The sequence below is a fragment of the Jaculus jaculus genome, chromosome 6 (assembly GCF_020740685.1).
Source record: "Jaculus jaculus isolate mJacJac1 chromosome 6, mJacJac1.mat.Y.cur, whole genome shotgun sequence".
NCBI classification, from domain to species: Eukaryota; Metazoa; Chordata; class Mammalia; order Rodentia; family Dipodidae; genus Jaculus; species Jaculus jaculus.
In genome coordinates this window covers 30,844,793-30,866,507 of record NC_059107.1, presented here as the reverse complement: position 1 = coordinate 30,866,507, position 21,715 = coordinate 30,844,793, and the positions used below count along the sequence as shown (strand labels likewise).

General features: G+C 44.8%; 1 protein-coding gene across 1 annotated transcript in view; it reads right to left on the bottom strand.

Moving 5' to 3' along the window:
• Window positions 1–1,484: 1,484 nt before the first annotated feature.
• Hrh2 (histamine receptor H2) overlaps window positions 1,485–21,715 on the bottom strand; it is a 34,444-nt gene continuing 14,213 nt past the window's right edge. Inside the window, exon 2 of the mRNA XM_004665023.2 lies at window positions 1,485–2,478. Within this exon, the coding sequence (XP_004665080.2) occupies window positions 2,301–2,478 (178 nt within the window). The 3' untranslated portion in view covers window positions 1,485–2,300. The remainder of the gene's footprint in view (window positions 2,479–21,715) is intronic.

Genomic DNA, 21,715 nt, shown 5'->3' with positions numbered 1-21,715 from the left:
TTGACCTTATGTTCCTTTCCTTTTCTTTTTTTTTTTTAAGGTAGGGTCTCGCTATAGCCCAGGAATTCACTATGAAGTGATGGGGGATTCACTATGCAGTCTCAGACTGGCTTAAAACTCATAGCAATCCTCCTATCTCTGCCTCCTGAGTACTGAGGTTAAAGGTGTGCACCATCATGCCTGCTTGACCTTCTGCTTTTGAAGCCAAGGGTGGAGCAAATTTTGCCTGAGAAGGGAGACCCTAGGAGAGGAACAGGTAAGGAGATGTTTGGAGCATGTATGTGTGGACATGTTAAGATGAGGTACCTTTGAAATATCCAGGCGGAGGTGAAGTAGTGGTGGTTGGGCCTGCCACCCCTTGAAACCTTGCCTGTAGTTATTAACCTATAAGTAATCCGTGTGTCTCATAGCTGAAGTCATGGAAGCAGATGGGGTCCTAGAGAAAGTGCTATTACAGAAGAGAAAGCTCAGGACTGAGCCCTGGGCTATAGAGAGGATAAGCTTTTCAAAGAGAATTGAAAAGTTGAGGGTGGGGCTGGAGAGATGGCTTAGCAGTTAAGGCGCTAGCTTGCCAAGCCCAAGAACGCTTGTTGGAATCTACCGGACCTATGTAGCCAGATGCACAGTGACCCAGGTGTGCAATGTCGCCCATGCACACAAGGGGGCGCACGAATCTGGAGTTTGTTCACAGCAGCTGAAAGGTCCTGGTGTGCCCATTCTCTCTCTCTCTGTCTCTCAAAAATTAAAAAAAGAAAGAAAGAAAAGTTGAAGGGGAAGTAGAGGACAGGAGAGGGTCCTGGAAGCTAAGGGAACAATGGGTGCCAAGGAGGGGCAGTGGTTGAGAAAGAGAGATACAATGAGCGGACCTCTGGAAGAGACCCTCATCTCTCTGGGACTTACACCAACACCATTATCTTGGGTCTCTTCAGAAAGTCTATAAATAGGAAAGGGGAGCTTACTCACAGAGAGGAGCAAAGAGAACTCAGAGGGGTCAGGTGAGGTGCTTAAGGATTACGCAGCCAGCAGAGGGAGCGGACCCGGCCCCCCATTTGTAACTTGTGCATTTCCCCAACCCCATCTGCCTTTCTCTGGGGTCCAACAGGTACACTCTCCCCAACAAATCTGCAGACCACCACTTCTTGTTGATGACAAACACCAGCGAAGGGCTATGTCTTAGCATGAAAGGCTCTCGGGAGGTCTGAATTGCTAGAGGAGGGTAGGCAGAGTCAGAGAACTATCTTGACTTTCTTCTGCGTGGCAATGTGCTGTGGTTTCAAGATTACAGGTGTGAGTTCCATCTTCCCCTCCATCCACCCCTCCTTCCATCCATCCATGCACCCATTCATCCATCCTTCCTCCCACCCAACATTTTATTATTGTGTGTGCATGTGCACATGTGTGTATGTGTATGTAAAAGCCAGAAGATAACCTTGGGTGTCATTCCTCAAGTTACATGTTTTGTTTTTCTGAGGTAGAGTCTCGCTCTAACCCAAGCTGGCCTTGAACTCACAGTAATCCTCCTGCCTCTGTCTCCTGAGGGCCAGGATTAAAGGCGTGTACCACCACGCCCAGTCCTACATCAACCTCTTTGAAATGGGGTCGCTCACTGGCCTGGAACTTGCTAAGTAGGCTAGAATGGTTAACCAGTCATTCCTGGAGATCCACTTGTCTCCACCTCCCCAGCTTTTTTTTTTTTTTAATGCCTTGCAAGACATGCTTTCTAGCTGGGTGGCCTTAGTTGGGTTCCATACTTCTCTGAGCTCAGTTTCCATCTCTACAAAGTTGGGAGGGAGATGCTTACCCCTCTGCACATGTTATATAGATCATGGTATAGTAGGGGTGTTCATGAAAGGCAATTCCCTTCCCTTCCCTTCTCTTTTCTTCCCATTCCGGGACTTCATTCTGTAGCTCTCACGAGGGAGTAAAAAGCCAGTGCTTTATAACAGTATCTTCAGAGGATATGCATGTCCCTATAACTGCACATCCATGCACACGTGTGCATATATCGGTTTGTCCCACTGTCTCTGCTCATGAATCCTAGGGCCAGCACCAACGTGAGCTTTGAACCCAGGGAATTCAGCCCAAAGGTGGCCCGAACACTTGTCTGGAATGTTGAGCACATACAGAACAGGCTGGTCTGCCCTGTGTGGGTGGCCCACAGAACCCGGGTGTGTGTTCAGAGAACCCCCAAGCTCAGGCTAAGATTTTTTCTTAGTGGCTGTAGGACCTGGGTTCCAAGGGGCTTCTGGAGTGAAATCCAGGGGACCAGGAGCAGTATCTTTAGCGTCCCAAGGCAGGATCTACACAGCCTCACAGGCCCTCACTGTTTCCTCTGATGGCGTTCTCACGTTTTCCTCCGAGAGTGGCTCTCCTGACTGCTCCCCTGAAGGGCTTTGCTGGAGGAACTGAAGCCCCCACAGGCTCTTGCAACAGCTCAGGAGGTTGCCGGAGCACCTGGTGCAGGACCGTGCAGGCTTCCTGTGGAGACACAAACATAGGTCAGGACTGGGGCCGCCTCTGAACACAGTGCATGGAGCCGAAGATGAGCATCTCTGCTTCTCCTGAACTTGGCCCCTGGGAAGGATGGTGTGGGGTGTGCCCGGAGGCCTTTCTTTGCTGCCCAGAGCAGCCCATGGGCAGAGATTTCTTCCTTCAACCAACAAAGAGGGGCACTCAGGAGCCTTGCTTTCAAATCCCAACTCTGCTTCCAACGTGCTATGTGTCCTTGGTCAGACTACTTGGTGCCTCTGAATCTCAAGCAGAGCTACACATAGCCACCCTCCAACTCTGAAAAGACTTCAGCAGAATAAATACACATAAATGTATGCCTTACATAATAGCATAGGAGCTCAAATAATGTTTGCTATTTCTGAGTCTTTTTCTTTTCTTTTTTTTCAATGCCAGGGCTGCCTGGTGCATACTAGGCGAACACTTTACCATTGTGCCCCACCCTTAGCTCATGTTTAGAATCTCAACGAAATGATTCCTGGGTATCTACAGCATGTCTTGCATGCTCCGAGGAAGGTCAGGAGAGACTGCATAAAAGTTATGCTGCCTTGCGTTCAAAACAGCTGTGAGCAGAGGCTACAGGAAGCCCAGCTCACTGCTCTATCTTCCCCAGGGAGAGAGGGAAGCACACAAGGCTTTTCTACAGTCTGCCTTTTCAAGGCTTTGTGGACAAGGACACAACTAATCCCCAGCTTCCTTCAGTGCTGGGCACATTCCAGCCGAGCCGCTGCGGAGCTCTGAAGTGGCCGCAGCCATCCCTGCGAGCTGATTGCCCTGCTTCTCAGCACACCCCACCTTCATCTGGACCTCAAGGTCATGTATCTAGCATTTCAGAGGCTCCCAACACCCTTCCCCATGTGAGCAGTGTACATATTTGACCAAGAAGGCTGGCAGGTATCTGCCCTTGGAATAACATTCCAGATGGTTCTGAAAAAAAAAAAAAAATCTCTAACTGAAATTTAGGGAAATTTCCAATGAAAAGCTACCTTGAGGCTGGGAAATAACAAACTTCAGTCCTCTAAGGGGCTAAGTTACCACCTCAGGTAATACCCCCTTTTATTTCAAGCAAATATATCTTGTTTTAACGTGCATTAAAAAAATACCGGGGTAATCACCGCTCTGATTGAGAAACTAAACTTCACCAGTACATGGCTTGTTTTAGCAAATATTTCTGTTTTCCTACTCAATACATTGTATTCTGCCTGTATTTTATAGATTTATGTATTTATAATCAGTGTGATCACATTTTATGAGTTTTTTTCCCTAAAGTTGACTTTATGTTCTGTTAGACTAAACCATCTTGATTAATGAATATGTAGCCTGCTTTCTCTGCTGTGAAGTAATCCATTTCCAAAACAATAAAATAAAATAAAGTGCTGCTACTGCTGAACCAGGGAGATTGCTCAGTGGTTAAAGGCACTTACTTGCAAAACCTGACAGCCCAGGTAAAGCCAAATGAACAAACTTGTACATGTTTCTGCAGTTCATTTGCACTGGCAAGAGGCCCTGGCACACACTCTCTCTTTCTCCTTGCAAATAAATATATATATATTTTTCCAGGTAGTATCTCTCTAGCCCAGGCTGACCTGAACTCACTCTGCAGTTTTAGGCTAGCCTTGAACTCATAGTAATCCTCCTACCTCTGCCTCCTAAGTACTGGGATTAAAGGCATGTACCACTATACTTGGCTTAAATAATTAAAAAAATATTTTTTTATTTATTTGAGATAGAGACAGAGGCAGATGGAGAGCGAGAGAGAGGAAACGAGAAAGAGAGAATGGGGGTACCAGGGTCTCTAGCCATTGCGAATGAACTCCAGATGCATGTGCCACCTTGTGCACCTGGCTTACGTGGGTCCTGGGGAATCGGACCTGAGTTCTTTGGCTTAGTAGGCAAGTGCCTTAACTGCTAAGCCATCTCTGCAGCCTAAATACTTTTTTTAAAAAAGTAATCCATTATGTGAATGTAGATTAATTTATCTATTTACTTATTTATGTAATCAGAGTTGTTCTGAAGTTTTTACCATTACAACAAAAATTGCTGCTCAAGATATCCTGAACCTATTTCTGGTACATACCTTTAAGAGCTTCATAAGGGTCAATTCTGGGAATTGTATTGCTGAGTCATGAGTGTGGATGTATGTAGCTTTGGCCAAATTGCCTTCCAATTTGATGCTGCACCAATTGTGTTCCTATCAGCAGGGCAGCTATTACATCTTCCCCAACATCTAGTTTCCTTAAACCTGTGAAAGGAATCATTGTTTCTATTCGTGCACATTGTGCAAGCAGGTGTGTGCGTACATATGTGTGGGGGCCAGAGACTGACAATCAGGTGTTTCCCTCAAGTGCTTTCTGCTTTATTATTTTTTTTTTCCAAGGTAGGGTCTCACTCTAGCCCAGGCTGACCTAGAATTCACTCTGTAGTCTCAGGGTGGACTTGAACTCACAGCAATACTCCTATCTCTGCCTTCAGAATGCTGGGATTAAAGGCGTGCGCTACCATGCTTGGATTTCTGGCTTTTTTTTTTTTTTCAAGGTAGGGTCTCACTCTAGCACAGGCTGACCTGGAATTCACTATGAAGTCTCAGGGTGGCCTTGAACTCACGGCGATCCTCCTACCTCTGCCTCCCAAGTGCAGGGATTAAAGGCATGCGCCACCACGCCTGGCTTATATGTGACAAGCACTTTATTCAATGAGCCATCTCCCCAGCACCATTCCTTTTCTTTGAGACAGGCTCTGCCTATGTGGGGCAGGTAGGTCCTTCCTGATTCAGCCTCCCAACTTCTGGTATTATAGAAGTGTACCGCCATGCCCTGCTCTTCATATTTCTTAACTGCTTAAATTATTATATTTACAGACAATGAAGTTAGCAATACATTTCCATTTGTTTCTTCCATCTTTTAAAAAGTATTCGTTCATTTATTTGACAGAGATAGAGGGATGCATGCATACACATACACACATGCACACACACACAGACGTGGGGGAGGGAGAGAATGGGCATGCTAGGGCCTCTAGCCACTGCAAACAAACTCCAGATGCAAGTGTTACCTTGTGTATCTGGCTTCCATGGGCACCAGACAATCAAACCTGGGTCCTTAGTTTTCACAGGCAAATGCCTTAATCACTATGCCATAGCTCCAGCCCCTATCTTTTTTATATTTTTCCCACCTTTCCTAAATTTCTCCACCTATCTTTTTTTAAATTTTGTTTCAATTTGCCTTTTTCACTCTTTTCATTACTTTCTTCTGTACCACATGGAATTTCATGCCTTCTATTTTTTTTTTTTTTAATAAAAGGTTAGTTACATGTGGTGGTTTGAATTAGGTGTCTCCCATAAATTTACATGTTCTAAATGCTTTGTTCCCAGCTGATGGAAATTTGGGAAGTGGAGCCTTGCTAGAGGAGGTGTGTTATTGAGAGTGGTCTTATGGGTGTTACAGCCAGTTCCTTCTTGCCAGTGTTCAGGTCACTATCATGCTGCTATTGTCCACCTGCTGTGGTAGAGAGGATGTCCAGCCTCTGATCATGCCATGCTTTCCCCTGGCATCATGGAGCTTCCCCTCAAGACTGTAAACTAAAATAAACATCTTTCCTCCTATCAGCTGCTTTTGGTCAAGAGATTTGTCCCAGTAACCAAAAGGTAACTATAACAGAAAATGGTCCCAGGTAGTGGGGTTGTTACTGATAGAAACCTGACTGTGTGGCTTTAGGCCTTTTGGAACTAATTTTCAGAAGGAATGTGGAAGGATTTGAAACCTTGGCCTAACCTTGCAGTGCTAAAGACAGTTTGATGGATTATTCTTGTCGGAGTTGAAAGGCCTAAGTGTAGAAAGAACTAAGGACTGTATAGGTTTGGCTTATGAGGGGAGGAAAGAGCTTTGTCTAGATTGGGCTGGAGGCTAGAGGCTTACTTCCTCTTCCCATAGCCTGAAACATTGTGCAGGTTTGTGTTGCATAGAAATGGACTGGTGTGTGCAGAAGGCTATGGCACAGAAAGAAATGAAAGTTTCAGGCTGGAGACAGCACCTGTTCATCTGTAGTTATTTGAGGGATTTATAACCACTGAGATAGGGCCAACTGTCTTGCATTGGGACAGCAGAAAGAATACAGACTCTTTTTGAAAGAGAGGGGCTGAAATGCTGAAGGAGTGTCCTGCTCTTCAAAGTTGGCTTTATATTCCTCTGGACTAACAAGTTGATAGCCCACCTGGTACTATAGAGTATAACAAGTGCAAGATAGAGAGGGTCATTGGACCAGAAATGTGGTTTTATTTTTATTTTTTGCAAATATCCATAGGCATTGTGAAAGAGTTTGTTGGAAGTTCTTGTGTGGAGGCCTGATGGAGCCATGAAGCTGAACCACCGTTTGCAGTGGAGACTCCAATCAGGGCTATGGGACTGCTGCCAAGGAGAGCTGTCAGCTTGGGTTAGATTATTCCATGGGCTGTGAGCAGCTCAGCTGGAGGGACAGAATTGGAAACCCATAGACTTTGCCACTGGTTAGAGATGTCAGGCTTGAAGCCACAGGATTTGTTTGCCCTGCTTGTTTTATATTTTGCATTGGTTCAATCTTTCCTTGCTATGCCCAGTGCCTTCCTTTGCAGTGTGAATGTTTATTCTGTGCCATTATGTTTTTTTGGTTTTACAGCCTGCAGGTAAGAGACTTTGGACTATCAGGATGTTTGAGCAGTATTAGGATTGAAAGGAAAAAAAAAAAAAACAACAACAACAAAACTATGGAGACTTTTAAAGCTTTCTCCATGCACAATAATCAAGTTCAAATGGATCAGGGACCTTAATATCAGACCTGAAACAATGAAACTGATAGAGGAAAAGGTAGGGGGACCCTTCAACATATTGGCATAGGCAATAACTTTCTGAATATAACCCCAATTGCTCAGGAAATAAAACTATTAATCAACTACTGGGATCTCACGAAATTACAAAGCTTTTGTACAGCAAAGGACACTGTGAATAGGGCAAAGAGACAACTTACAGACTGGGAGAAAATCTTTGTCAGCTATATATCTGACAGAGGATTAATATCTAGAATATACAAAGAAGTTAAAAAATAAAACAATAAGAAATTAAACAACCCAATTCAAAAAATGGGTTATGTAACTAAATAGAGAGTTCTCAATGTAAGAAATACAAATGGTATATAAGCATCTACATAAGTGTTCTACATCCATAGCCATCAGAAAAATGCAAATTAAAACTACTTTGAGATTCCATCTCATTCCTGTAAGAATGGCTATTATCAAGAAAACAAATGTTGGCAGGGATATGGTGGGAATGTAGTCTGGTACAGCCATTGTGGAAATTAGTGTGGAGATTCTTGAGATAGCTAAAAATAGATTTACCATATAATCCAGCTATAGCACTCCTAGGCATATATCCTAATGACTCTTCTCACTACCATAGAGATACTTGCACAATGACGTTTATTGCTGCTCTATTCACAATACCTAGGAAATGGAACCAGCCTAGATGTCCCTCAGCAGGTGAATGGATAATAAAGGTGTGGTACATTTACACAGTGCAGTTCTATTCAGTGGTAAAGAAAAATGAAATTATGAAATTTGCAGGGAAATGGATGGATATGGAAAGGATTATACTATGTGAGGTAACCCAGGCCCAGAAAGCCAAATGTCACATGTTCTCTCTCTTATGTGGATCCTAGCTACAAAATTTTAGACTTGCATGTGAGCTGGAACCAAAAAATCAATAGCAGAGGCCAGCAAGCTATAAAAGGGCTATTACTGAGGGAGGAGAGGGAAGGACTTTAAGGGATGATATTGTATATATGTAAGTAGAAGAACAGATTACAGGGAGTGGAATGTCCTAAGTGAGGCCAGGGGAAGAGACTGATTAAGAGAAGGGTAGGGGGAGGGTCAATCAAAATTCAAGATATTCTGAATAAGACAAATGAAAGTCTACTTTTTTGGATAATGGCACATCCAGAAGCCATAGATTGCTACTAGAAAAATTTCAGTGCCAGTGGTTGGATACCTTCCAGTGAGTTTTTGACTAGGGAGGTCCCTGTTGCCTCTAAAATATTATAGGCTATTGCCAAGGTCCTTAGTTTCCCACAAGTAACATATGGTAAGACCCTATTGCTGAAGACTTCACATGTCTGGGTGGCAAGATCACTGAGAAATCAAGCTGATACTGAGCTGTAAACCTTCTCCCTATAGACCAGCCAACCGAAAGCTGGAAAAAACTGCACTGTATGAAGCCCTGTGAGAGACAGAAGTCATCAGTGGTGAAAACAGTGGACACTGGGAGCTTCAAGTTTGGCAAGACAGGCCAAATGACTGCACAGATGCAATAGTGGCATGTCTACACTGGAGGTAACCAACTGCTTTCTAATTGGACTGGAAGACTGCTCTATGGGAGGTAACACATGCCTGGTACTGACAACCTAATCAAAAGCCTATGGCAGGGGAGGTCATGAGCCTTAGGGGTATAAAGCCTGCTCTGGTCTGGCTAAATGAATATATTATTGTCACCAAACTGCCCTAAAAGCACTATATTTAATGTTCATATTCATATATTAATGCTACTCTCAGTTTTTGTTAGAGAATCTTCTTTTTTTAGATGGCAGTGACCACTGGGATGATCCAAAAGGCACCATAGAGCTGAGAAGTGATGGAGGAGTGCTCAGCACTGAAACATCTCTATCTCACCCTCTAAGGCTCAGGGTCCATTGTGGAAGAGGTGATGGAAAGAATGTAAGAGCCAAAGGAAGGGTACCATTCCTGAAAATGCAACTGTCCAGACAGAAATTGGCCTCGATATCCACGACCTCGCAGTGCCTAGCAATACCTTCACAAGACCCTCATAATAGGAGAAAAAGATGATGACATCAAAAAAAAAAAAAGACAGCCTAATGGAGAGAGGGAGGACATATGATGGAGAATGGAGTTGTGAAGGGGAAAGTGGGAGAGGGAATTATCATTGTTTATTGTCTATAAGTACACAAGTTGTCAATAAAAAATTTTAAAAAACTGGACTTAATACATTACATTTTTACATCATGGATAGTCATCATTTTATGGAGTCCAGGGTGGAATGTGGTGGTTTGGATTAGACATCTCCCATAAACTCATGTGTTCTGAGTACTTGGTCCCCAGCTGATGGCAATTTGGGAGGTGGACCCTTGCTGGAGGAAGTGTGTTACTGGGGGTGGACACTGGGGATTTTTAGCTGTAGCTTGCCAACATTAGCTTGGCTTACTCTCCTGCTGCTCTTTGCCCTGTGCTGTGGCAGAGGTGATGTCCATGCTCATGCCATCCTTTACCCTGCTGTCCTGGAGCTTCCCCTCAAGTCTATAAGCCAAAGATAAACCCTTTCCTTCCACGACCTGCCTTTGGCTGGGTGTTTTGTGCCAGCAATGAGAAGGTGACTGCAACACCAAGGCATTTTGACATGCATACTGAACTGTAGTAAGTCTAGGGCACACAGCACTTCCCTTCTTTATTAATGCCAATCCCAGAGGAATTCCCACCCTGTGTAGATTCTATCATACATGTGCAAAGATGCTAGTAAGGTTTAGTCGTCAAGCCCATTCATAGTCCAATGGCCCAATCCCCTCCCCCCACCACCCTGAGCCAGAACACTTGGAGATGTTAACTGCTGTTCGTCCTGGGCTCTAGGAAAGCACACATTAGGTGGGTATCTATCACCCAGTGTGGTAGTTTGAATGTATGACCCCTCATAGACTTAGATGCTTTATTAAAGCTTGTAATGTGTGTCTCCAGCCACCTGGCTGGAGGCCAATCTTGGTGTCTAGCCCTAAGATGTGTTTGGAGGTAGATCTGATTTCTAGCCCAAAGGTATGCAGAGAGGTCTGAGCTCTATTGGGGGTCTTGGCTGCTTGCTGCCCATTGGTGCTTGCTGCTTGCACTGTTCACAGGCTGTTTGATTGTTTCTCTCTGCTTGGATGCATATAAGCAGCTTCTTCCGCCACCAATGGAAATACCCCCGCCCCCACCCCGTGTATCTGTAAGCCTGAAATAAACCCCTTCCTCCCCTAAGCTGTGCCTGGTTTGGGTGTTCATCCCAGCAATGTGGAGCTGTCTATAACACCCTGCTAAGTGCTCATTGTGACACCTGTCATTGTCACCTGTCCATCGTGTCCTTCTCCTGACAACAGAACCTAGATTCTTCTTCACCCACCTTTTGCTCATGTCAGTAATGTGAACCTGGTCTCTTCGTCTTCTCTTCTGGCTTTTGCACTGGGTTCCTGACAATTGGTTCAGTCCCAGTTCAGTCGGTGAGACTTAAACCTGAGACATTTTGTTGGAATGGGAGGAAAGGTACTCACTTTCCCACTGGGTCTGATGTGAGCTTGGGCTAGGTGTGATCTTGAGTAAGCTGTGAGTTTGGACCTGCAGGCGTCCGTGCGGGAAGAATGTGAGAATGAAATCAACAGAGCAGGAATGAATCCAAGCTGAAAGATGATGAGAGGCAGATTCCCGGTGACCTTTGAGCATGAGAGCCCAGCCCCGCTTGAAGCTACTCTTGGTCTCTGCGTTCTATGCGTCCAGCATCTCCTATCATGTCACTTTCTTTTAACTTAATTTCTGCTATCCAGATTAATAAGTATTTCTAGACAAATCTGTTTTCACAATGAAATCATTAAATTATCTTCAACCACTGGAGGACAGGTTCCAGCGTATACACTACTCTGGCGGAGTGAGAAGTCTCACCCAGGTCCTCTCGGAACCTGTTTCCTTTCTTTCTTTAAACTGAGAATTGTGGAACATGAACGTATGCAATTTGCTCAGATGACTCATTCCATTACCCTCTTTTGCCACCCTCCTCCATCCCTTTGACACTAAGCTCCCCCCTCTTTCCAAGTAGTCTTTCTCCTGTCTTGGAGTCTCATCCTTTGTTGTCCTCCTCCGTTCTCTATGTCAAAATGCCGAGGGGACATCTTGTGAGGTAATGACTTTCACTGTGAGGCTATAGGAGCACCGGCCAGTTCATGACTGGAGGACATTGCCCCCAAATACTCTTTCCCACATTGTGGCTCTTACATTCTTCCTGCCCCCTTGTTGCAGTTACCTTATGGGAGGAGGTTTATTTCAGGCTCACAGATGCTGGGGGAAGCTTCATCATGGCAGTAGCTGGCTTACTTCATCACATGTCCATAGCAGAGAGAGAATAGCCAGCAATAGCAAACAGAAGCTATCTCCGAATATCTCCTTAGGGCTGGACTCGAGATCCATCCCTCTCCCCAATGACACACCTCTTTCAGTAGGGCCTAATGGCATTGGTTTGATTCTCTAGGACCCATGCAAAACAAGATGCATAAAGTGGCACATGTGTCTGAAGTTCATTTGCAATAGCCCTGGCATGTCCATACTCAATCTCTCTCTCTCTCTCTGTCTATCTGCCTCTTTTTCTCTGTCTGTCTCTCTCTCCCAAATAAATGTATAAATAAAAAAATTTTTAAAAAGAAAAATTAGGATAAAAGTAGAGTACTTACATATGTCACAGAAGGTCAATGTGAGTTGCTTAACATTTGTGAAATATGAGTGCTACATATAGATTCTTTTAGAGAAATAAAAACAAAGACAGCGGGTCCAAAATGGGAAAGAAGTCCTTAAGAAAAAACAGTAAATGTTAAGCACTAGATAAACTGACAAAAGGTACTGCAGCTGAGAGAAGTCCTTAGACTGAGAGCGGTCAATAAGACTTGGGTACCAATTTAGAAAAGAGAAAAATAGAATACACGGTGGCAACAGACTCTCAGTAAGCAAGTCAATGAGACACCTGCTGTGGCAGTTTGATTCAGGTGTCCCTCATAAACTTACATGTTCTGAATGCTAGGCTCCCAGCTGATAGAGCTTTGGGAATTAATGCCTCCTGGAGGCAGTGTATTGTTGGGAGTGGGTTTACGGGTGTTATAGCCAGCTTCCTCTTGCCAGTGTTTGGCACATTCTCCTGTTGCTATTGTCCACCTTATGTTGGCCAGGGGGTGATGTCCACCCTCTGCTCATGCCATCATTTTCCCCTGCCATTATGGAGCTTCCCCTCGAGCCGGTAAGCCAAAATAAAACTACCCCCCCCCAAAAGCTGCTCTTGGTCAGGTGATTTCTGCCAGCAATGTGAACCTGACTGCAACACCTGGTATAAATACCAAAGCAGTTGGGGTTCAGCAGCTTTATTGGGGGGATACAAAGAAATATATGAGGATTCCAAGTTAGACACAAGTAACTCCAATAAACCTTGTCACTTTGTGGTGCCACAGGGTCCAAAGCACAGGTAAGATAACATACTGTCCATTCAGAATTTCATCTCCTTTGCCTGCGGCCACATTTGAGAGGAAAATGTATTCTCCTAGGAAATCTGGAATGTTCCTACCAATTTAGCTTTTTTTTCCTCTCCTTTGAGTGAGTAATTTTGAGATAAGCTATTTCTCCATGAGTTGAATTATCATCTCTTGAGGCATTATAGTTATTCTGTGGCCAAATATTATGTGAGGTATCCCAGGCAGATAAATCATAGGGTACTGGCTTCGACAATGACAAAGGATGTTTCAGGGCAAAGGAGAGCGATGTCAAATACAGTGAGCCCGGATGCTCCAGTTCAATTTTCTTCCTCGGTTACTGATTATTGGCAGGGATGTTTGAATTGATTGGGCTTCAGAGGATATTCCAAAGGATGGTTGAGAGCAGGGACTAACAGAGATGTCTCTTGTCACCTCCCTTCCCTTTCCACAGACACATGTATGCCTCTAGAGTGCAACCTGACAAATCAAAGCACCTTTGACCCCCAAAGTCTAAAACAAACAAACAAACAAACAAACAAACAAAAAACCACATTTAATCTTACTCTACTGCTTGGCTGGTTTACAAACTGTATGATGGGACTACAAGCTAAAAAAGTAACCATTTTCCATCTTTTTTATTTTTATTTTTTTGGTTTTTTGAGGTAGGATCTCACTCTGGCCCAGGCTGACCTGGAATTCACTATGTAGTCTCAGCGTGGCCTTGAACTCACGGCGATCCTCCTACCTCTGCTTCTCGAGTGCTGGGATTAAAGGCGTGAGCCACCAAGCCCGGCTCCATTTTCCATCTTGTTTAGTTCTTTGGGATAACAAATACCTTTTATATTCAAGACTGAAATTACAGGTTAACATGAGATTTTTCACTGTCTGTATGTTTTCTCTCACTTTAAAAATGTTTTTATTAATTTACAAGGGTGGGGGGAGAGAGAAGGAGAATGGGCATGCCAGGGTACTCTGGATGCGTGCGCCACCTTGTGCATGTGGCTTTATGTGGGAACAGGGTCATTAGGCTTTGTAGGCGAGCACCTTAACTGCTGAACCATCCCCTCAGCCCTCTCGCTTTTTCTGACTCACTGTAGTGTAAATTATATTAACAAATAGTTGTGTGCTGTTTATAGTAGTTGAGAGCTGGCTCTGAGCATGGGTAGGTGTTCCTTTAGTTCACATCCAAGCAGTTTTATTGCATTTGTCTGCCAAGACCCTTGTTCTGGGTCAGGCTGGCCACCCAACTCTGTGACAGGAAAAGAAGCATAACAAGTGCTCAATGGGTACGACCAATGTGCCTTCAAAGAGAGGCAAATGGTAAATCATTCCTCAGACTGTCTAGCGACAGAGAATACCATTGTTCATCAATAATATAAACATGCTGATAAGAGTTACTCCAGGAAGAGTTTGGGTTCTTTATATATTTTCTCTCTTGCCCTTAATTGATTGTAAGATATTCCACCATCCAAGGTCCTTGGTAGACACTAATCTTTGCAAGCTCTTACTAGAACGTCATCCTCAGACTTTTGTGAGGCAGAAAAAAGAAGCATAAAAGAGCCAATGTCCTCCTTAAAAGATGCTTCAATAAACTCCCTCAATAAACTTGTCTTCCATGGGTGAATTTACTACCCACTGCATTAATAAGGCTTCAAAACACTTTTCATAAGACAAGTTTAAGTCTCTTTGAAATAGTACATGGAAGGCTTTGTCTTAACAGTAAGTTTTTACCTGATTCAAAGACTTCAGCCCTTGTACAGCATGTAATCTCATTTGCAAAATTCCAAGGGACCCCCTTTATTTGAACCAGGAAAATATGTGCTCTTTTATTCCTTCCCTAAAGGAGTCATAGGAAGGTCTATACACTGTAATGCTCTCTACCCCCGACTGTTGCTGAAGTCTCACGACCTGACTAGTGGAGCCAGCCACCTGGAGCCAGAAGTACTCCCCAACACTTGGAATCACCAACACCCCACCAGAAGACTCAAACGTCCAACGGGAAACTTCCTATTTGGTGGAGTCCATAGATGACCTACAATTCATTTTCAGATGGACAGAGAAGTTATTCATATTCTCCACCTCCGTTACCTACAAGAACCTCTGCTTGTGGGGCCTCCCATACTAGGGTTAAAAGCTTCCTTCTTTCCTTTTTTGCTTTTAGACAGCTGTTGTCTGCCTCCTGGGTAGAATAATCTTAGCATCTATCCACGAAACAATAATGTGTCCATTTTCCATTTTTAAAATTCATTTGTTTTGATTTATTTATTAGAGAGAGAGAGAGAGAGAGAGAGAGAGAAGAGAATGGGCACACCAGGCCCTCCAGCCATTGCAAATGAACTTCAGATCCATGCGCCACCTTGTACATCTGGCTTACATGGGTCCTGGGGAGTCAAACCTGAGTCCTCAGGCTTTCCAGGAAATTTCCCATTTTTATGTTACTTTGGCTCTCTTTTGGGCCCCTTCGATGTCAACTATTTATGGATAAACATTCTCCTATACCCAATGCCTGATAGTGTCAAGTCTGCCCTCCCTATATATCCAGCAAATGAACCTCATGTCTTAGATCCGATGTCCAGCAATAGAAGTTTATCGCAAGATTGCAGGTTGCCCAAATCAAGCATGCCAACATCTCTCCTGATTCTCTAGCTGGAGAACTGGTAATCAATGACTCATTTTTAACTCAGTCAACTCCAGACATCAGGAGAAAATTACGACGAATGACTAATGGGCTTGAGCCTACGCTGGATAATTTCATTAAGGTTGCCACTGTAGTCTTTTGTAATAGAGATGTGGAGGCTGAGCAGATGGGAAGAGAAAAGCCCAGGCTTAGACTCGGACTCTAAGAGCAGCTTTATGACAAAGTCAGCCAGGAAACCCAAGAGACAAAGCTCCCAGAGTTTGTCATAATTGTTGGCAGCTGGGACGTTTTCAGACTATCCTCAGAGAGAGCATCCACCTGGCTCTGTGAGTTATGCCAAGAAAACCTTTGGAGAGCGGTCTGTCCTTGAAGGCAGAGAACTCTAAGACCAGAAGCCATTCCATAGATGGACCAAGTTTACTGAAGAGACCTGGATCTCCAGCTCCCATGGCTCAATTCCCCATCACTTTCCAAGAGTCCTGAGTAATTTTAATTATAGAGTGAGAACTCATCCATCCTCTTCTATATATTCTATATTCTATATCCTCAATATTGGTCTTAATCTCTAACCCTGGCCTGCTCTCCTCCATAACTGAGACTGTGGTAGTCATTTCTGGCAAGACTGTGACCAGGAATTTTTCTATTCCTCTCAGTTGTAACTGGGGAGAATGGCTTTCCCTCTTTTTGATTATGCCAGCTTCCTTCCCCATTTTATTGGGATAAAATCTCCTTGATAAATTGGGAACTTCAATATGGCCTTTGAGTCCACAGTGTGTCTGCCCTTAATGGAAGTAGATGATAGCCTGACCTGTACAGATTCATCTCCTTCCGACATAAGGGACAATACCTATTAAGACCCGAAGCTCAAAAAAGGGCTGCTTCCAGTAGTAGACAATTTAAAGTCTCAAAGTCTCTTAATATAGTGCAATAGTCTATGTAATATCCACATATTGGGAGTTCAGAAATCCAATGAAGAATGGAAGTTCATGTAGAATCTCTGTATTATTCATGAGGTTGTGGTCCCCACTCACCCTGTTTATCCCAGATCCCAGAGGGGACCCAGTTCTTGATTTAAAAGATGACTTTTCTGCTTTCCTTCAGAGGAAGACTCATAATATCTGTTTGACTCCCCCCCCCCCCCCACCACGCCAATCTACCCAATTAACCTGGACCATATTACCAAAGAGTTCAGGGACAGTTCCCATCTAGTTGGTCAAACCCAGATACAGGACTTTGTTTACTATGTCTACTCAGAATTCCATGTTTTCTACAATATGTAGATGACATCCTGGGCCCAGACTGAATGAGGCTCATAGAATAGAACTCAGGCTCTTAACTTCCTTGATGATCCAAGACCCAAGGTTTCAAGATAAAGTCCAACTCTGCAAGCCCTCTGGTAGTAGTTAGGTCTGGTCCGGGCTGAGGGAACTGGGAAGTTAAGAGAGGAAAGGATAGGGCCCATTTGATCCTATTCCTTGCCTAGAACCCTCAGGCAGCTAAGACGAGTCTTGGGCATAACCAGTCTTTGCTGGCTGTGGATAGCTGGTTATGGAAAAATTGACAGACCCTTATGTCAGCTAATAGAAGAAACCCAAGGTTCAGGAAGTAACTTTCTCATCAGGGACCTGAACACAAATTAGCTTTCAGTCAACTAAAACAGGTACTTTTAGCAGTGCCAGCTCTGAGCCTGCCCACAGAGAAGGAATTTAATTGATTTGTGCTTGAAAGGAAAGGAATGGCTCCAGAAGCGTTAACACAACTGGAGACCTGCCCAAGCAGCTGGTGGGACACGTCGGTAAAGAGTTCTACTTGGTCGCTAAGGGGTGGCCATTGTGCCTTAGAGCCACAGCTGCTGTGTCCTGCTTAATTCCTGAGGCCCTAACACTTCCTCTGGGGAATGACTTGACTGCTTATACTCCCCACAAAGTGGCCAGGCTGTTCTTTTCTAAGGGAAATGTTTGGCTGACGGCCGCTTTAGAAGATATTTAGGCAGTCTTGCTAGAAGGGCTGATTAGCTATACAACTTAAAACTCAGTCCACCTTAAATCCTGCTGCTTTCTTACCTGAGGCGACTGACAAGGTAGACAGTCAATGTGAACAGGTAGCAGCAGCAGCTAAGGAAGATCTTAAGGAAGTTCCTCCAGAAAACCTGGACTGGACTCTCTTTGCGGATGGGGATTCCTTCATGGAACATGGGATTTGAAAAGCACGCTATATGATGATAGTCACTTTGCGGGAGACTGTTGAGAGAAAGGCTCTCGGCTCTAGCAGGAGTGCCCAGTTGGGTGAACTATCTTTTCTAACCAAAGCATTAGAATTAAACACCCCCCACCAAGCTTGAAATTGAAATTATGGAAGCAAGTTGGCCAACAGAACAATTAAACTTAGCAGACAATGAACTAATTCATATACTTGACAAAACTAGCAAGACATTTCGTCAAGTACAGATAACTGCAGATAAAGGGAAAACCATGTCCTTAGCCTGACTAGAAAGTATGCTGACAAAGGTTTCTTGACATGAATGTTTCCTTCATCTGATAACCTCATTTCTGGGGGCATATTCTGTCTCTGTACTGTGTGCTAACAATCATAATGTTCTTACTGTTTTATCTCTTGTAAATGTTACCTTAGTTTCAAGAAAAAGAACCCCTCCCCCAAAAAAGTCTACACACACTGATAGACATCAGAGCAGCTCACAGGCTGAAACAAAGACATTCTATCCCAGGCATTTAGCTATTCCTCTGCTGGAGGACCTCTAACTGCCATTCCACCCCAATGAAGCAGCTACAGCATTAATTGTCCTTTTATCCCTAACCACAGGGTTACTTCCGGGACAGGTGAGTGATGAGAATCAGGAGTAAGGTAGCCTCTGTGTTGTAGGCAGCTAGTCAGGGGCTAAAGGCCCAAAGATAACCTGTTTGTCATGACGGAGCTGAAGAAGACAGAGGTTAAACCAGAGGTTTTAGGCTGGGGAGATGGCTTAGCAGTTAAGGTGCTTGTCTGCGAAGTCTAAGGACCCAGGTTCGACTCCTCAGAACCCATGTAAGCCAGCTGCACAAGGTGACGCATGCATACAAGGTGGCACACAGATCTGGAGTTCAGCTGCAGGAGCTAGAGGCCTTGGGTGTGCCAATTCTCTCTAGCATGCACGTGCACACTCACTCTCTTGCTCAAATATATATTTTTTAACTGATTTGAGAAAAAGAGAGACAGAGAGAGAGAGAAGGGGCATGCCAGGGCCTTCAGCTGCTACAAATGAACTCCAGATGCATGCGCCTCCTTATGCATCTGCATCTGGCTAATTCGGGTCCTGGAGAATCAAACCTGGGTCCTTTGGCCTTGCAGGTGAGCACCTTAACTACTAAGCCAACTAAATATATAATAAATATATTTATTTATTAATAATAATAATAAATATATATATATTTATTTATATTATATATATTATTATAGACATTATTTATTTATTTATTTATTTTTAAGCAACCCAGAGGTTTTAAGAGAATAGAGCCTGGGAAACTGAAATCCAAAAAGCCTTGACTCATGTTGACTGGTCAGGAGGCCAGCTGGCCCACACCAATTATTTGTCTAACTAATCAGTCCATTCAGAATAAGCAATCCAACCCATCCCAAGTTGATACTTCATTTATATCCCCAAGGGTATAACCTCCCCGTACCACCCACAACCAAGTCACCACGTGGCTAGTCTTGGGGCTTCTCAGCTACAGAGCTTTTCTGCTCTACTCTTCCTTTCTGTGCTCATATACCATAGTTCAACTTGGGTCTGCAGTCACCATCCATGCCCAGCTCTCCTCATTCATGTGGGTATCAAGGCAACAAACTCGAGAGCCACCGGCTTGGGGAGGTTTAGTGTTTGCTGAGTGTCTGGCCCTGTGACCCTAAGCGAAGCCTGATTCGAGCAGAGCAGAGAAAGGCTGTGCTGCTCTCAACACCTTCAGCAGAAGGACCTTTTAAGGGAGATGCAGAAGGGGAGGAAATAGAAAGAGATTCAGTTGCCAGAACAGGTTGGTCCAGACTCAGGAGTCTGGGCACGATCAGGTAGGCACTGGGGGAGCCACTGAAGGCTTTGGAGCAGAGGAATGCCAGAAATTCACTAACACACCTCGGACCAGCTTATGGCCGTGTCACCTCAGGCGAGTTTCCTGTGGCCTTACCCCAAAACTATGACTGTAGGGGACCATGAAGGCCACAGCAGAAAGGAACCTGCTCTCTGTTCCAGCTTGCATCTTGACCATCCCCCAGAAACCTATGTGCTAAAGGCCGGGTGGCCAGCACACCTGGAAACTTTAGGAAGTGGAGCCTAGTAGAAGGAAGTTATGTCCCTGGGGATTTATCCTTGAAGAAGACACTGGGACCCAGCCCCTTCTCTAGCTTGGCCTTCTAGCTGTGATGTGCTGTGCTGACATGGGCCCAAAGCAATGGAGCCCCCTGACCATGCACTGAAACCTCTGAAACGCAGCCAAAAGAAATCTTTCCTCCTCTTAAACTGGTTACCTCAGCTGTTTAATCTCAGAGACAGCAGGCTAACCAATGCATACTCTGTCAAGAAGGGATCCTTCTCCACCATGGGAGGCTGCAAGGGAAGAGGTCTGGCCAATTTTCATGGGTATCCTCTTAAAAATTTTTTTTTTGTTCATTTTATTTATTTATTTGAGAGTGACAGAGAGAGAAAGAGGCAGAGAGAGAGAGAGAGGGAGAGAATGGGCGCGCCAGGACTTCCAGCCACTGCTAAACGAACTCCAGATGCGTGCACCCCCTTGTGCATCTGGCTAACGTGGGACCTGGGGAATGGAGCCTTGAACCGGGGTCCTTAGGCTTCACAGGGAAGCGCTTAACCGCTAAGCCATCTCTCCAGGCCCTGGGTATCCTCTTAAAGGTAAAGTGTGTGATTCCACACTCATGTTGAACAGTATGCATTGTGTGCTTGGCCTGGGGCCTGTTAGGTGGGTGGCAGCCGTGGCATCTTTACAGATGAGGGCTAGCCAAGGGCAGAGAGGAATGGGGCTCTGCGCCACACCTGCTAGGTCCAAACTCTGGGCTCTGAGCCAAGAGCAACCTCAGAAAAGTCAACATCCACCCAGCTCTTACAGTGCCCCAGGAATGGCCCCAAGCATTTCCTGTGCAGTAGCCCCGTGAGCTCTCACACCAACCCCACAGTGGTAGAAACCATCATCCTCTTCCTTTTATAGAGGACGATACAAGGGCCCCAGACAAGTTGGGAATTTGCCTGAGGTGACAGCCAGTAAGCCAGGGCTACATAGCGCTGTGGGCCTGTGGCAGGAAGGAGATCTGGGGGTGTGGGGAGCTCCACTTCCTGCTCAGGCCCTCCCTTGCCTCTGCGTCATTTACTTCCTGCAGCTCATTGGGGACGACTGAATAACTGAACCATGAGACTGCTCGTGAACAGGCACTCAGCACCCTAGATCTCACTTCCCATTTACAGCCCCCATGGGATGTTGGTGGTATGCTGATATATTGTCCCAGCAGATGAGGAACAGAGGCCCACTAACTTCAGTCACTTTGCCAAAGACATGCAACAAACAGGGAAGCCGTGCAGCCTCCTGAAAGCCCGGGAGTGACTTACTGTGAAGGTGGAGGCTCCCTGTCATCCTCTCCTTAGGATGTATGAAGCAGAGCTCAAAGGGGTCCCATGTGGTTCAACTTCACTCTGGATTGTGGGTACCACTTGGGTCTCCATACACACCTAGTCTTTTGCTCACCCTATTCTGTTACTCAAACTCTCTCACAAGCATTGCATTGTGGGTGACTTGACCAATCCTCTCTTGAAACTGTTTTTTTTTTTTTTTTGTTCGTTTTTATTCATTTATTTGAGAGTGACAGAGAGAGACAGAAAGAGGGAGGGAGAGAATGGGCACACTAGGGCCTCCAGCCACTGAAAATGAACTCCAGACACGTGCACCCCCTTGTGTATTTGGGTACCGTGGGTCCTGAGGAATTGAGCCTCAACCTGGGGTCCTTAGGCTTCACAGGCAAATGCTTAACTGCTAAGCCATCTCTCCAGCCCAAAACTGTTTTTTTAAAAATATTTTTATTTACTTATTTGACAGAGAACGAGGGAGGGAGAGAGAGAGAGAGAGAGAATGGGCAGGCCAGGGCCTCCAGCCACTGCAAATGAACTCCAGATGCATTGCCCCCTTGTGCATCTGGCTAATTTGGTTCATGGGGAATTGAATCAGGATACTTTGGCTTTTCAGGCAATGCCTTAACTGCTAACACTAAGCCATCTCTCCAGCCTGAAACTTT